The sequence below is a fragment of the Oncorhynchus mykiss genome, chromosome 13, assembly GCF_057628025.1.
Source record: "Oncorhynchus mykiss isolate SJ-2025 chromosome 13, ASM5762802v1, whole genome shotgun sequence".
NCBI classification, from domain to species: Eukaryota; Metazoa; Chordata; class Actinopteri; order Salmoniformes; family Salmonidae; genus Oncorhynchus; species Oncorhynchus mykiss.
The window spans coordinates 27,512,300-27,529,686 of NC_143034.1; the positions used below are offsets into that span (position 1 = coordinate 27,512,300).

Here is a 17,387-nt window from a genome sequence, read left to right on the forward strand (position 1 = left end):
CATCACAATCCTCATAGTTGTTTTCGGGCAAATTGCAGCATTCAGTCAGCGCTACATTAGAGACGTCAGAAACGTGTGCCCACTTGAAGTGGAGTGGTAATGTCGGAGAAAGGCAGACCTCTAGTGAATGGGATAGTTTATGAGCAAAGGGTATGTTGTGCAATAGTGTGCATACAGTGGGGAGAACAAGTATTTGATATACTGCCGATTTTGCAGGTTTTCCTACTTACAAAGCATGTAGAGGTCTGTCGTTTTTATCATAGGTACACTTCAACTGTGAGAGACGGAATCTAAAACAAATATCCAGAAAATCTCATTGTATGATTTTAAAGTAATTACTTTGCATTTTATTGCATGACATAAGTATTTGATCACCTACCAACCAGTAAGAATTCCCGCTCTCACAGACCTATTAGTTTTTCTTTAAGAAGCCCTCCTGTTCTCCACTCATTACCTGTATTAACTGCACCTGTTTGAACCCATTACCTGTATAAAAGACACCTGTCCACACACTCAATCAAACAGACTCCGACCTCTCCACAATGGCCAAAACCAGAAAGCTGTGTAAGGACGGGACCTGGTCAATGACCTGAAGAGAGCTGATTCCACAGTCTCAAAGAAAACCATTAGTAACACACTACGCCGTCATCGATTAAAATCCTGCAGCGCACGCAAGGTCCAACTGCTCAAGCCAGCGCATGTCCAGGCCCGTCTGAACTTTGCCAATGACCATCTGGATGATCCAGAGGAGGAATGGGAGAAGGTCATGTGGTCTGATGAGACAATAATAATGCTTTTTGGTCTAAACTCCACTCGCCGTGTTTGGAGGAAGAAGAAGGATGAGTACAACCCCAAGAACACCATCTCAACCTTGAAGCATGGAGGTGGAAACATCATTCTTTGGGGATGCTTTTCTGCAAAGGGGACAGGACGACTGCACCGTATTGAGGGGAGGATGGATGGGGCCATGTATCGCGAGATCTTGGCCAACAACCTCCTTCCCTCAGTAAGAGCATTGGAGATGGGTCGTGGCTGGGTCTTCCAGCATGACAACAACCCGAAACACACAGCCAGGGCAACCGTAAGAAGCATCTCAAGGTCCTGGAGTGGCCTAGCCAGTCTCCAGACCTGAACCCAATAGAAAATCTTTGGAGGGAGCTGATAGTCCGTATTGCCCAGCGACAGCCCCGAAACCTGAAGGATCTGGAGAAGGTCTGTATGGAGGAGTGGGCCAAAATCCCTGCTGCAGTGTGTGCAAACCTGGTCAAGAACTACAGGAAACGTATGATCTCTGTAATTGCAAACAAGTTTCTGTACCAAATATTAAGTTCTGCTCTTCTGATGTATCAAATACTTATGTCATGCAATAAAATGCTAATTAATTACTTTCAAATCATACAATGTGATTTTCAGGATTTTTGTTTTAGATTCCGTCTCTCACAGTTGAAGTGTACCTATGATAAAAATTGCAGATTTCCACATGCTTTGTAAGTAGGAAAACCTGCAAAATCGGCAGTGTATCAAATACTTGTTCTCCCCACTGTACATGTTATAGTGGCTATTGGTGGTGGTGGTGGGGGGGGGGGGGGGGGGGGGGGGGGCAGGACAGAGTTTGACACAGCAGCAGTACTCCCTGTCCCTCTCTAAAGGCATTGTGTGAAAGGTCAGTGGAGATGTAACTCAGACTCGTAAGGCCTCTCTGTGAGATGTATGACCCTAATCCCAGCCCTAAAGCCCCTTAGACCGCAGCAGTGTCCCCGATGCCTAAAGGTTAATTAAGCTGGCACGGCTGGGCTGCCGATGCCTGCTGCTAATGGATGCCTATGGGGAGATGGCGGAATCAATCAAATGTATTTATAAAGCTCTTTTTACATCAGCAGTTGTTACAAAGTGCTTATACAGAAACAGCCTAAAACAGCAAGCAATGCAGATGTAGAAGCACAGTGGCTAGGAAAAACTCCCTTGAAAGGCAGGAACCTAGGAAGAAACCTAGAGAAGAACCAGGCTCTGAGGGGTGGCCAGTCCTCTTCTGGGTCTTGGTGAGGAGTGTGTGGCCCTACAGCAGGCTGGAATGACCCTACAGCAGGCTGGAATGGCCCTACAGCAGGATGGAATGGCCCTACAGCAGGCTGGAATGACCCTACAGCAGGCTGGAATGACCCTACAGCAGGCTGGAATGGCCCTACAGCAGGCTGGAATGGCCCTACAGCAGGCTGGAATGGCCCTACAGCAGGCTGGAATGGCCCTACAGCAGGCTGGAATGGCCCTACAGCAGGCTGGAATGGCCCTACAGCAGGCTGGAATGGCCCTACAGCAGGCTGGAATGACCCTACAGCAGGCTGGAATGTTTCTCGTCTTTCACAATTTGTGTGCAATCTGTTCAGAGTCAGGAAAGCTATTGCACATTCACGACAGGTGAGAAGAGCCTCATGGTTGAGGAGAAGCCCCTCTCTGTTTGTGTGTCCAGACCTATAGTTCACCCCCTGTGTTGGTCTCTTACAGGTCAGAGTGGTCTGGGGAAGTCGACCCTGATGAACACTCTGTTCAAGTCTAAGGTCAGCAGGAAGTCTGTGGTGTCCACCCCCGAGGAGAGGATCCCCAAGACCATCGAGATCAAGTCCATCAGCCACGGTAACACACACACAAACACACTTATGGATCTGTGGTAATCAGTATACATTTAGCAATGTAATACATGTCATGGATTTCTCCTGTGTCTCTCTCTGTCTAGACATCGAAGAGAAGGGCGTGAGGATGAAACTAACGGTAATCGACACTCCCGGCTTTGGGGACCACATCAACAACGAGAACTGGTGAGTTGTAGTTTTTATTTTTTAATCCCTACCACAGAGTGAATGACTGGGTCGTCGCCTGTCTGTGAACTCCATTTCCCATGTGCCCCCCCCCATCAGCTGGCAGCCAATCATGAAGTTCATCAATGACCAGTATGAGCAGTACCTGCAGGAGGAGATCAACATCAACAGGAAGAAGAGGATCCCAGACTCACGGGTTCACTGCTGTATGTACTTCATACCACCTACTGGACACTGGTGAGTTAAGGACACACACACTCACTCACTCACTCACTCACTCACTCACACACACACACTCTGTTTGTCTGGGACTTCACCACTTCCTCTAGACTGCCCCCCTTTTCTCTCGACCGCTTGTAGACCGAGACTCCGAGGTATCGCTTTGGGAATCAGCTTTCACAAAGACTCAGATGCTATAGTACCCAATCGTATAGACTGTGAAAGCAAAACAATGAGGGAGACTAAGACCATGTATGTACAACAAAGCGTTTAGGATACATTTGTGTATTTGACCAGGAACCGCGTCCGTGGGGAAATTTTAGAGAATTACTTCATATTAACTAACTGAAATATAAACATCAAAATCCTCGACATTCATGCAAAGTTAAAAGCATTTTATTCTAATCGACGGGGAAGTCGTTAAGTGGCTTCAGTCTGTCTCAGAGCATGTAAAGATTCTGTCAAGGTCCTGCAGTCTTCTAGATGGGTATGCATTACTAATAGAATAGTTTTTAAACACCCAGGTGGTGGCTGTTTGTCCATTAGTTATTCTCAGGAGTGTATTGAGTGTGTGTATCCCACTGTTTGACACACTCTCTCACCTCCTTGTGACACCACAGCTGCAGTGTGTGTGTGTGTGTGTGTGTGTGTGTGGCAGCTCTACAGTCAGTGCATTGTCCAGACCCTCTTTCGCAAAGCACGAGCCAAGGCTTTTTCCCTCGTTCTCTCTCATCCCAAAAGCTAAAATGCCTCTCTTCTCCTGCCAGTCCCCTCCCTCTCTAACCCCCTTGACCTCGAGTGCCCCATAAATTTGTTGCGCAGTGCCCCATGGCTGCGTAACAAATGACCCCCTGTTACCTATTTTAGTCCACTACTATTGACCAGGGCCCCTATGTCTCTGGTCAAAAGTAGGAAACTACACAGGGATTAGGATGCCATTTGGGAATGAACCCATGTGTCTAGGACAGCGCCGTGCTTTGGTGCCATTACGTCCGTAATGGACACTACGCTGAATATTCAGTAATCCTGGCATCCCATATCACCAAATAATAGCAGAGACATCAAGTTTTATAGCCCAATGGTGGTGGCTCTTTTTATTGTCAAACTTCAATTTGAAGGTATTGCCCCTTGGGTTAGTTAGAGTACTTTAAGTGTCAGCAATTTGCTTCAAGGTCTCTTTTTTTAGTAGCTCGACCGGTTTTCCATCGACATGGGATGCGTCCCAAACGGCACCCTATGCTCTGTGGGCTATGGCCAAAAGTAGTGCTCTGTATAGGGAATAAGATGCCATTTTGGCCGCACCTGTCGTCAATGGAAGTGCATAGCAGCCGTTGACTGAATGGTTGACCGGCACTCCTCCCCTCTAGGCTGTCCTCGTGTTACCTCGTGAAGGATGCCTTCCTTGAGAACTACCAGGGTAACCCGCGGTTACGCCAGGCAATGTTGCACTTGGACTCTCTTGACCCGTGAGGGGTTTTTATTAAAGGCATCGGAGAAAGTGGAGGGAAGAGAGCAGTCTACGGTGCGGTCACCCCCCCCCCCCCCCCCTTCCTCTACATGGTTGCTTCCATTTTGACCACAGAACAGAGTTAGCACTGACAGCTCAGCCCTCCCTCTGCAGACACAGCTACCAAGTTGACTATTTCCCTTTTTGAAGTGGAGAATTAGAGCATATGGCGTCTCTCTGTGTGCATAAATATGTACGGTACATATGTTTAGTGCGTAGGAGTGCATTTTGTGTGTTGACCTTTTTGTTGATCATTTCCTGTTTTAAGTGAAGAACTTGGAGTCTAGCCATATTGTGTGTGCACATTGTGCATGTCTATGTGTGTGTGTGTGTTGACATGTGCGTGTCTATCTGTGGTATGTGTGTGTGTTGACCGATATGTGATTCACACGTGCTGTGCGTCAATTTGAACCTCGGTCTCGTCTTTTTTGTTCCGGAGCGCGTGAACATTTTCTCAGTCGAACATCTACACTGTACCTGTGTACAGTAGGCCTACATACCACTGATGCACATGAAACCCTGTGTGTGTCTGACTTACAGTCCACAAAGCTGAGGTCACGGTTCCTGAGGGGACAGGAGATCAAATTATAGGCGGAGCCAAGGAGAGCTGCAGCAGGGGATCGTTGACCTATGGGGGGGGGGGGGGGATCTCTCTCACACTCTCCTTTCTTTTTATTTCCCTATACCATGAAGTGGTGTTGACTGTCTGTCTCTGTCGGTCCTCTCTCTCACCGTGTCACGTGGGTCTCTCTCAGGACACCCTAGTATGACGTGTATTGACTGTCTGTCTCTGTCGGTCCTCTCTCTCTCTCTCACCGTGTCACGTGGGTCTCTCTCAGGACACCCTAGTATGACGTGTGTTGACTGTCTGTCTCTGTCGCTTCTCGCTCTCTCTCTCTTACCGTGTCACGTGGGTCTCTCTCAGGACACCCTAGTATGACTTGTATTGACTGTCTGTCTCTGTCGCTCCTCGCTCTCTCACCGTGTCACGTGGGTCTCTCTCAGGACACCCTAGTATGACGTGTGTTGACTGTCTGTCTCTGTCGGTCCTCTCTCTCTCTTACCGTGTCACGTGGGTCTCTCTCAGGACACCCTAGTATGACGTGTGTTGACTGTCCGTCTCTGTCGGTCCTCTCTCTCTCTCTCTCACCGTGTCACGTGGGTCTCTCTCAGGACACCCTAGTATGACGTGTGTTGACTGTCTGTCTCTGTCGCTCCTCGCTCTCTCTCTCTCACCGTGTCACGTGGGTCTCTCTCAGGACACCCTAGTATGACGTGTATTGACTGTCGGTCTCTGTCGGTCCTCTCTCTCTCTCTCTCTCTCACCGTGTCACGTGGGTCTCTCTCAGGACACCCTAGTATGACGTGTATTGACTGTCTGTCTCTGTCGGTCCTCTCTCTCTCTCTCACCGTGTCACGTGGGTCTCTCTCAGGACACCCTAGTATGACGTGTATTGACTGTCTGTCTCTGTCGCTCCTCGCTCTCTCTCTCTTACCGTGTCACGTGGGTCTCTCTCAGGACACCCTAGTATGACGTGTGTTGACTGTCTGTCTCTGTCGGTCCTCTCTCTCTCTCTCTCACCGTGTCACGTGGGTCTCTCTCAGGACACCCTAGTATGACGTGTATTGACTGTCTGTCTCTGTCGGTCCTCTCTCTCTCTCTCTCTCTCTCACCGTGTCACGTGGGTCTCTCTCAGGACACCCTAGTATGACGTGTATTGACTGTCTGTCTCTGTCGGTCCTCTCTCTCTCTCTCTCTCACCGTGTCACGTGGGTCTCTCTCAGGACACCCTAGTATGACGTGTGTTGACTGTCTGTCTCTGTCACTCCTCGCTCTCTCTCTCTCTCACCGTGTCACGTGGGTCTCTCTCAGGACACCCTAGTATGACGTGTGTTGACTGTCTGTCTCTGTCGGTCCTCGCTCTCTCTCTCACCGTGTCACGTGGGTCTCTCTCAGGACACCCTAGTATGACGTGTGTTGACTGTCTGTCTCTGTCGGTCCTCGCTCTCTCTCTCACCGTGTCACGTGGGTCTCTCTCAGGACACCCTAGTATGACGTGTGTTGACTGTCTGTCTCTGTCGCTCCTCGCTCTCTCTCTCTTACCGTGTCACGTGGGTCTCTCTCAGGACACCCTAGTATGACGTGTGTTGACTGTCTGTCTCTGTCGCTCCTCTCTCTCTCTCTCTCACCGTGTCACGTGGGTCTCTCTCAGGACACCCTAGTATGACGTGTGTTGACTGTCTGTCTCTGTCGGTCCTCTCTCTCTCTTACCGTGTCACGTGGGTCTCTCTCAGGACACCCTAGTATGACGTGTGTTGACTGTCCGTCTCTGTCGGTCCTCTCTCTCTCTCTCTCACCGTGTCACGTGGGTCTCTCTCAGGACACCCTAGTATGACGTGTGTTGACTGTCTGTCACTGTCGGTCCTCTCTCTCTCTCACCGTGTCACGTGGGTCTCTCTCAGGACACCCTAGTATGACGTGTATTGACTGTCTGTCTCTGTCGGTCCTCTCGCTCTCTCTCTCTCTCACCGTGTCACGTGGGTCTCTCTCAGGACACCCTAGTATGACGTGTATTGACTGTCTGTCTCTGTCGGTCCTCTCTCTCTCTCACCGTGTCACGTGGGTCTCTCTCAGGACACCCTAGTATGACGTGTGTTGACTGTCCGTCTCTGTCGGTCCTCTCTCTCTCTCTCTCTCACCGTGTCACGTGGGTCTCTCTCAGGACACCCTAGTATGACGTGTGTTGACTGTCCGTCTCTGTCGGTCCTCTCTCTCTCTCTCTCTCACTGTGTCACGTGGGTCTCTCTCAGGACACCCTAGTATGACGTGTGTTGACTGTCCGTCTCTGTCGGTCCTCTCGCTCTCTCTCTCTCACCGTGTCACGTGGGTCTCTCTCAGGACACCCTAGTATGACGTGTGTTGACTGTCCGTCTCTGTCGGTCCTCTCTCTCTCTCTCTCTCTCACCGTGTCACGTGGGTCTCTCTCAGGACACCCTAGTATGACGTGTGTTGACTGTCCGTCTCTGTCGGTCCTCTCTCTCTCTCTCTCTCTCACCGTGTCACGTGGGTCTCTCTCAGGACACCCTAGTATGACGTGTGTTGACTGTCCGTCTCTGTCGGTCCTCTCTCTCTCTCTCTCTCTCACCGTGTCACGTGGGTCTCTCTCAGGACACCCTAGTATGACGTGTGTTGACTGTCCGTCTCTGTCGGTCCTCTCTCTCTCTCTCTCTCTCACCGTGTCACGTGGGTCTCTCTCAGGACACCCTAGTATGACGTGTGTTGACTGTCCGTCTCTGTCGGTCCTCTCTCTCTCTCTCTCTCTCACCGTGTCACGTGGGTCTCTCTCAGGACACCCTAGTATGACGTGTGTTGACTGTCCGTCTCTGTCGGTCCTCTCTCTCTCTCTCTCTCTCACCGTGTCACGTGGGTCTCTCTCAGGACACCCTAGTATGACGTGTGTTGACTGTCCGTCTCTGTCGGTCCTCTCTCTCTCTCTCTCTCTCTCTCTCACCGTGTCACGTGGGTCTCTCTCAGGACACCCTAGTATGACGTGTGTTGACACGTGTTCTGTTCTGTTCCCGCCCCGTTCAGTGTGCCTGTCTCTCCTCTCTCCTGAGGGGGCCCCTCTATAGTCCAGCTGCTCCAGGTCTTTGAACCAGGGTGACCCAGCATGGCTGGGATAATTGGAGGGGAGAGGAGAGCAGAAGGAGAGGAGCTGGAGTGGTGATGCCATAGGAAAGAGAGACTGAAAAGAGATTTGGGGGAAAATAGAGGGAGCTATGGTGCTGCTCATACAATTATCAGAAATTCAGAATTAGCAGAGAGCCAACTCTGTAAATGTGATGTACTTGTATAGAGTATTGTTCCAAACGGTGTGTCTTAAAATGAACAGCATCAAAAAAGGGTAGTGTTTAGATATTCATATTTTCAATGTTGAATGAATGAATGTGAAAATGTGTATTTCAGAATCTAGACATACGGAACAACCAGAGGCCCTGCCAGGCTAGCTATTGCCTGAACATTCCCATGCATTCTCCTCTGATAGAGAACAGAGAGGAGAGTGTGTACAGGATAGAAAGAGATGAGATGGGGGAAGAGATAAGGTTTATAGGAGGACAGAAGAGTAGAGAAGCTCTGAAGTCTTGACCATTTTGGGAGTAGGATGCACAAGCTTTGTGTGAATGGTTAGTTGAGGACAATATCTCTCATCACATGATGCTCAATATAGATATGTATTCAATTGCGTTATCCAACACGTTTCACCTCCTAAAGCTGCCGTCCATGACAAATCTTGAGACGACCTTTATACGTTTCCAGGCTTATATCAGTTTCAGTTCTTAACCATTTTGTGTTTAACCTTGGAAAGATTAGTCTTTTAAATTTGAGAATTAGGATTATACTGGCACACTGCTGCACAATCACATTGTCATCGATCAGAAATTAATAGACAATGGACCATCATTGCCCCCTAGTGGTATATCTGTCTCATAACACCCATGACTGAAAAGTAATCAGTGGATGTGACATTCATTGCCCCACAACTGCTCTATCATACTCAAAAGAAATGTCCTTTGTGATTGAATACACGTTTTGGACATGTTTTCAATTATACCACAGTGCTGCATTACAACATAACCTACCAAGCTAAGCTACAGGACGTTTTGCTAGCACAGACTGGAATATGTTCCGGGATCCTAATGATGTCATTGAGGAGTACACCACATCAGTCACTGGATTCATCAATAAGTGCATTGATGACGTTGTTCCCACAGTGACTGTACGTACATACCCCAACCAGAAGCCATGGATTACAGGCAACATCTGCACTGCGCTAAAGGGTAGAGCTGCCGCTTTCAAGGAGTGGGACTCTAACCCGGAAGCTTATAAGAGATCTTGCTATGCCCTCCAAGGAACCATCAAACAGGCAAAGCATCAATACAGGACAAAGGTTGAATCGTACAACACTGGCTCCGACGCTCGTCGGATGTGGCAGGGCTTGCAAACTATTACAGACTACAAAGGGAAGCACAGCCACAAGCTGCCCAGTGACACAAGCCTACCAGACAAGCTAAATTACTTCTATGCTCGCTTCGAGGCAAGTAACATGAGAGCATCAGTGTTCTGGACGACTGTGTGATCACACTCTCCGCCGCCGACGTGAGTAAGACCTGTAAACAGGTCAACATTAACAAGGCCGCAGGGCCAGACGGATTACCAGGACGTGTACTCCGAGCATGGGCTGACCAACTGGCAAGTGTCTTCACTGACATTTTCAACCTCTCTCTGTCTGAATCTGTAATACCAACATGTTTCAAGCAGACCACCATAGTCCCTGTGCCCAACACTAAGGTAACCTGCCTAAATGACTACCGACCCGTAGCACTCACGTCTGTAGCCATGAAGTCCTGCGAAAGGCTGGTCATGGCTCACATCAATACCATTATCCAAGAAACCCTAGACCCCACTTCAATTCACATATCCGCCTCAACAGATCCACAGATGGTGCAATCTCTATTGCACTCCACACTGCCCTTTCTCACCTGGACAAAAGGAACACCTATGTGAGACTACAGCTCAGTGTTCAGTGGCATTGCGCCCTCAAAGCTCATCACTAAGCTAAGGACCCTGGGACTGAACACCTCCATCTGCAACTGGATCCTGGACTTCCTGGCAGGTTGCCCCCAGGTGGTAAGGGTAGGTAATCTGCCATGCTGATCCTCAACACATGTGCCCCTCATGGGTGCATGCTGGGTCCCCTCCTGTACTCCCTGTTCACTCATGACTGCATGGCCAGGCACGACTTCAACACCATCATTAAGTTTGCTGATGACACAACAGTGATAGGCCTGATCACCAACAACGATGAGACAGCCTATAGGGAGGAGGTCAGAGACCTGGCCGTGTGGTGCCAGAACAACAACCTCTCCCTCATCTTGATCAAGACAAAGGAGATGATTGTGGACTACAGGAAAAGGAGGACTGAGCACGCCCCCATTCTCATCGACGGGGCTGCAGTGGAGCAGGTTGAGAACGTCAAGTTCCTTGGTGTCCACATCGCCAACAAGAGGGCACGACAAAGCCTATTCCCCCTCAGGAGACTGAAAAGATTTGTCATGTGTCCTCAGATTCTCAAAAGGTTCAACAGCTGCACCATCGAGAGCATCCTGACTGGTTGCATCACTGCCTGGTATGGCAACCGCTCGGCCTCGGAACGCAAGGCACCTACTAAGGGTAGTGCGTGGGGACAAGCTTCCCGCCATCCAGGACCTCTATAGCAGGCGGTGTCAGAGGAAGGCCCTAAAAATGGTCAAAGACGCCAGCAACCCTAGTCATAGACTGTTCTCTCTGGCAAGAGGTACCAGAGTGCAAGTCCAAAACGCATCTTAACAGCTTCTACCCCCAAGCCATAAGACTCCTGAACAGCTAATCAAAGGGCTACCCTGACCCCTCTTTTACACTGCTGCTACTCTCTGTTTATTATCAATGCATGGTCACTTTAACTCTACCTACATGTACATATTACCTCGACTAACCGGTGCTCCCGCACATTAACTTTGTACCGGTACCCCTTGTATATAGCCTCACCATTGTTATTTTACTGCTCCCTCCCTCTCTCTCTCTCTCCATGTTGTCTCTCTCCTTCTCTCCTTCTCTCCCTCCCCTCTCTCCCCCCCCCCCCATGTTGTCTCTCTCCAGTCTGAGGCCCCTGGATGTGGAGTTTATGAGTCGTCTGAGTAAAGTGGTCAACATAGTCCCTGTCATCGCTAAGGCAGACACACTCACCCTGGAGGAGAGGGACTTCTTCAAACAGACGGTAAGTTGTGTGCACGCGTGTGTGTGTGATGTGTATACATCCATGTGTGTGTACACAAAAAGCCTATGATGTTGATCTGTAGATTTGCTTTTAAACTAGTCCCTTTTGCACTACAACAACCTGACCTGGGCTGACGTTAGGCCTTTACAGCAAGGTAGAAACAGGGTAACGAGAGGGTAAGATCACACACACACACACACACACACACACACACACACACACACACACACACACACACAGGGTAACGAGAGGGTAAGATCACACACAGGCCGGTATGAAGCGATGCCAGGCATTACAAACAGAAGCCATCTGGATAAACTACTGTACTCTGCCCAGTCTGAGGAGTAGTGGTATGAAACCCTATAAAACTTAACGGATGTTTTTAGCCAGAAAGGAGCATTTTAAGAAGTGATTTATTTACATTATTGCAGCTTTCTGTAAACCTCCGAGGCAGCTGACGTCTGCACAGATGCCAGTTTACTGTAGCAGGCTAGACTCTTATTAGCAATAAGCTACTGGGTACAGGAGATGGAGAAACCACACAGGACCTCAGATGAGGAGTTCCCCTCCAGAGTTTAGAGTAAGTTTTATGCAGCACTTGGTAGAGACTGTCTGGTAGCTGCTCGGTAGAGGCTGTCTGGTAGCTGCTCGGTAGAGGCTGTCTGGTAGCTGCTCGGCAGAGGCTGTCTGGTAGCTGCTCGGTAGAGGCTGTCTGGTAGCTGCTCGGTAGAGGCTGTCTGGTAGCTGCACGGTAGAGGCTGTCTGGTAGCTGCACGGTAGAGGCTGTCTGGTAGCTGCACGGTAGAGGCTGTCTGGTGGAGGTCTGTCAGTAGCTACTCCTCCGTGAAAAAAAGCGCAGCCCTTTCTGTTGATGACTCATGTCTATGGTACAGAGGCCATCTCTGCTGATTTAGAATTCGATGGAATTCACCGTTGCTGCTTTCTCTTCCTGCTTTCTCTTGAAAGTTGCACCATACCAGGATACACAGGCCTCAATGACCTGCTTGGCTTAGTTTTAACCCCCCCTCCCCCCTCTGTTCCAGTGTGTGTTTGGTGGTCAGCCTGGCAGAAGAAAAGAACACACACACACACACACACACACACACACTCGAGGGACGCTAGTCTCCCCCTCTCTGGCATCCAGATACAGAACTTTATTAATTCTGGAGGAGGAAACACGCTGGGCAACTTGGCTACCATTTTCCTCGACAACGGCCAATGAGAACAAGGGCAGGCGAGATGGAAGCTCTGGGGCTTGTAACCAGCTTGTTTTGGTTGGCTGCATGGACTGGGCCATATACGACCCTGGGATTGTGATCTTAATTTTTTATTTTTTGACGTTTCTTCCTTGTTCTCTGTTCTCTGCAGCAGTTGACATGCACGCAAAGGGAACCAGAGAGCTTTTTATTGTTTTACCCTCTGTGTCCACAGTTCGTTGGGGGTGTGCGTGCATGTGTGCTCTGGTCACATTCCCCTGACTTTTGTAGGCTTATAATATAGGCCTAAGACTGAGAAAGTTACAAGTTTAAACTTTCCAAGAAGTATAAACAGAGAAATGTAGAAAACCTGTTCGTCATCGACCAAGTGGAAACTGTCAAAGTAGTAATTGTGAGCGGAACGGTCATTCATTTAAAGGCCATCACCGCTGGCAGGAGAAGTCTGTCATTCTCACACTCTCGTCTGTCTTCCAGCCATTATAAAGACATAGAAGAAGGCGGCCATTTTGTAAACCTGGGTGTCTGGCTGTATATTTGTGTAATAGTGGTTAACCTCCACATCAACTCTCCATGTTAAGGATCATTAAAGATCATTTAACGTCAACACCAGCCTTAGCAGTGTTTACGGTGGACTCGGAGTGAGCTACTCTAGAATTGAGGTCAGTCATTTCCTGTTCTGTTATATTTTCAGTCACGTTGACCTCATACTGGTCTAACAATCTGGCTATCTGCATGAGTCATTTATCTTTTTATTGTTGTCAGTTAGCCAGTGAAAGTTGAGTTGGAAGAATGAGTACCGGTAGGCTTATTTACTGTCGATGGATTCTGACGTGATACAAGTCTCAGCTTCCCTTCCCCCGGGCTTCTACAGTACATTTGATGTGACACTGTTTTATGTTTGTGCAGATCAGGGAAGGACTGCGAGCCAACGGGATCGACGTCTACCCTCAGGAAGAGTTTGACGAGGATTCTGATGACAGGATGATCAATGATAAGATCAGGGTGGGTTTACAGTGTGTGTATAGGCATGCAGAACCCCCCCCCCCCTCCCTCCCACACACACACACACACACATACACACACACACACACACACACACACACACACATGCACACACACACACTGACGCATGGATTCATTACAAAGCAATTGTTTGTCTTAAACTGTGTGTGTGGGTTCAGGAGATGATCCCATTTGCTGTGGTGGGGAGCAACCAGGAGTACCAGGTCAATGGAAAGAGGCTTCTGGGCAGAAAAACTAAGTGGGGAACCATAGAAGGTAATTCAACACACACACACACACACACACACAACCCTTACTATCCCTGTCAAACTAATCATGTCAAATGACCATGCAGACCATGCATACGTATGTTACTGCTGCCAGTACATGTTTAAATCCCGGCCAAATTAGTATTTTGTTACTATGAGCGCGCGTTTCTCATATCCACGTTTCTCTGGTCTGTCACTAAAGACATTTCTGAATCACAGACCCAAGGAGGATTTACTGAGCCATCTTTATCAAAAACACAGTGGGGGGGAAAGGAAAGAGGGCTGATTGTTTCCTTCCCAGAATGCACCTGGCCCCTTCAGGGCCCCTCTTGGCCCTTGGTGAATGCTCCTTTCATCACTCCACACTTGTATAGAACAATTATATTATTCTGGACCTCTATTCCTGTTAGGTCTGTTCAAAGAACCAACCAACCAGAGCTTAGCTTTCTAGTGTTCTGGTACTTAGTTCCTGTTCTGGAACTGTCAAGGTGTTCTTTAAACACCCATGGACTGTAATTGAACTCTAAGACAAAGGTGTGTTTGCGAGCACGGGTGTGATATGAGTGAGTAATGTGGTTGTCCCCTGGCTGAGGGAACAATGACTCTAACCCAGCCAGGCAGTCAGTGTGCTCAGGCGGAGGGAAGGAGGGCGTAAGGGAGGAAAGGATGAAGAGGGAGGGAGCAATCGGAGAGGAAGCTGCTGGGCACGTCTGCACCGATATCATAAATTAGGCCACAAGAGGAGGGAGGCCTGTGGGCCCAGGATTCTCATAGCCAGGACCTGGTTCTCCTCGTTCTCCTCCTTTCTTTCTTTCTTTCTTTCTTTCTCTCTCTCGCTGATTCTCTTACTCGCTCTCACTTTTCCTCCCTCTCTCCTCTTTCTTTCTGTCGTCTCTTACGTTCTCTTTTTCCTCTACCACTGCCCCATCATTCTCTCTTTCTCACTATCGACCGTTCTTCCTCCCCCTCCTTCTCTCAGAGAGGGCTGGTGCCCAGTACGGCAACATATACAACGTGTCGGTCTCTGTGTGTGGTTTGACGTGTTAGTCCCCTGTTTGCAATGGGTGGAGGAAAGTGTTAGCCTGAGAAACATTTAAAAACCAGCCTGGTTGAGGGAGACCCACCACCACGTGAATCAGTACACCCACCCACAGACTGTGGTGGTCACACAGCAGCACCCTCTTCCCCCCCCCCCCCCCTCCTCTCCCCCGCCCCTCCCTAAGAGGGATGAAATGGAATGGAATTTCCTGTGCTGCAATTTCACATAAATAACGCTCCTTTTTCATTTTGTGTACTTGACATAATCGATCGTTCAAACATGGAAGAGTTTGTCAAGTTAAATGGGCTTCCTTGACCTGTCTTTGGCGCAACACTCCCATCTTGTGGCAGACTGTAGAATAGCACATGGCATTTAACTTGTTACGCACACCCTGATACACAACATATTATGCTTACGTGGCTATTGTATTGAATATGATTTGAGTAACTGTAAACAGAAAACACTTGCTGTTTATCCCATAGAGTGCAATTTCATTTTCTTTACTCTGTTTTTGCAGTTGAGAACATTGCGCACTGTGAGTTTGCCCACCTGCGAGACCTTCTCATCAGGTGAATATTAACTGGGTTTGAAGTGATGGCGATACTGTGTTTGAGCAGTGTTTGGATGACGCTTGACGTTTCTCTGGGTTACATTGCTCACTAAATCTTAATCTGTGTTTCCTCTCTGTCAGGACCCACATGCAGAACATCAAGGACATCACCAGTAGCATCCACTACGAGGTGTACCGTGTCCGCAGGCTAAACGAGACCGGCGCCCAGCCCAACGCCCAGCCACCCAACACACTGGTCAACCCACAGCCACAGCAGGCCAACGGGGTGGCAGCGCAGCACCAAGTCCTGACCCATGAGATGTAGACGTCTGACCATCTGCGCACACACACACACACACACACACACACACACACACACACACACACCTTTAATGGCTGGCAACTGTGACACACCACATGCAAACACACCAAGTGACACACACATGACTCACACACACCCACCCATCCTAACTGGCCGATATGGACTGTACACACTCCAAAGAGGATTCCAATATAAAGTGTATAACCATTTTTTACATGATCAACTGCCAAAAGAGTTTCTGTTACCTGGAAGGTCTAGTGTAGCTCGTTGTAGGTCAGAGCTGTTGGGTAAACAGTACAAGATGTCCCCTAGGGAGATGGGATGCCACTGTATTCTAACACACAGAAGAAGTGTATAGACCAGCTATCTAAGTATAGCGGATCAATTAGCTTAACTAGAAATAACTGGCCGAAATGACCTGGTTTACGTTTTGGGTTGTGCTGTATAGTGTTGTCTAGATACTGGAGATATTAGGAGGTAGGGTTTAGGTTCTTTGTATATTTTTGGACACATCTGCACTGCCCTGAAAAGCAGCAATGCAGTGTGGAGCAGCTTTGAAATCCCTTTTGTCTTTTTCCATTGTGTTTTCATATGTTTAAGACCTCTTGCCAAACCATCCTGTCTATACCAATATGCCAATGTCACATGTTGTTAAACGTATCATGTTAACGCATAAAGTGCATTTGACATTTACTGTTGTGTTATATTATTGTATTGTTTATTGTCTGGATGGTGGGGACGCAGGGAACAGACCTTTCTCTAAACCAAATAAAATGTCCTTTCTGTTTTAAAGAGAAGCAAATATATAGAATTGATTTATAAATAGGTATTTATGCTTGTTATGTATTCACTTTTTAATTGAGTTTGATATTCATATAGCCTACACACTCACATTGTTCTCAGAGAGTAGTTGTGTCAGAGAGAATGGGAAATCTACAGAGATCCTCTTTGGTTGTATTTGCTTGCCACCATGCATTGTCTCCCCTTTATTTATAGGGAATTGTATGAATCTAGATTTATATTCTGTCTTTTTGGACATGATGCAGAGTAGGACTACAGGGAGGAAGAATATGTTGCCTGTATACACAGTTTGAAGTCATATTTAGTTCCCCTGACAGTTTTGCATTCTGGGTGTAGTCGACCTATAACTTATAACTTACCCTTATCTTCCCTACTATTCATCACTCAGCTAAAAACTAATGGACAGAGGTCAAAACCGAGAGTACTATTCATTCAGCCATGTAGCTCGATAACATAAATGACAAAAGTTAATGCAATGTTTATTGTTGTATAGTTATTGTGTAACTTGTTATAGTATGATGAGAGTATGGTTTATCTTTGATATGCTATGTCAAAGAAATAAAGATTGATATTTTTATTGTTTACAATTGTCTTGATTGCCAATTCATTTCACCTGTGCAGGTGACTCCTCTCTTAACCAATCACAAAAGCCCCTTTGCGCAAGTGCAATTTGGCATGTCTGAAACCGTGCGAAAAAGAAGGGTACCCCTTTATTTAGTTTGCCATCAAAGTTTAGGTTTTAGTGTCAAAGTGTCTTTGCAAAGTCATAATGGGGAAGACCAAGCTGCAAGTTATTTTAAACAATCTGTGGGTGAATTGATGTAAATACAATG

At 47.9% G+C, this 17,387-nt stretch overlaps 1 protein-coding gene across 6 annotated transcripts in view; it reads left to right on the plus strand.

Moving 5' to 3' along the window:
* The window catches only part of LOC110485820 (septin-9), a 77,362-nt gene extending 60,224 nt beyond the window's left edge, over window positions 1-17,138 (plus strand). For all 6 annotated transcript variants that reach the window (XM_021557003.3, XM_021557004.3, XM_021557002.3 and 3 more), the window contains 8 exons: window positions 2,503-2,631; window positions 2,732-2,813; window positions 2,913-3,050; window positions 11,237-11,354; window positions 13,478-13,573; window positions 13,753-13,849; window positions 15,399-15,450; window positions 15,573-17,138. In XM_021557003.3, coding sequence (XP_021412678.3) covers window positions 2,503-2,631; window positions 2,732-2,813; window positions 2,913-3,050; window positions 11,237-11,354; window positions 13,478-13,573; window positions 13,753-13,849; window positions 15,399-15,450; window positions 15,573-15,756 — 896 coding nt within the window. In that variant the 3' untranslated portion in view covers window positions 15,757-17,138. The remainder of the gene's footprint in view (window positions 1-2,502; window positions 2,632-2,731; window positions 2,814-2,912; window positions 3,051-11,236; window positions 11,355-13,477; window positions 13,574-13,752; window positions 13,850-15,398; window positions 15,451-15,572) is intronic.
* The last annotated feature ends 249 nt before the right edge of the window (window positions 17,139-17,387 follow it).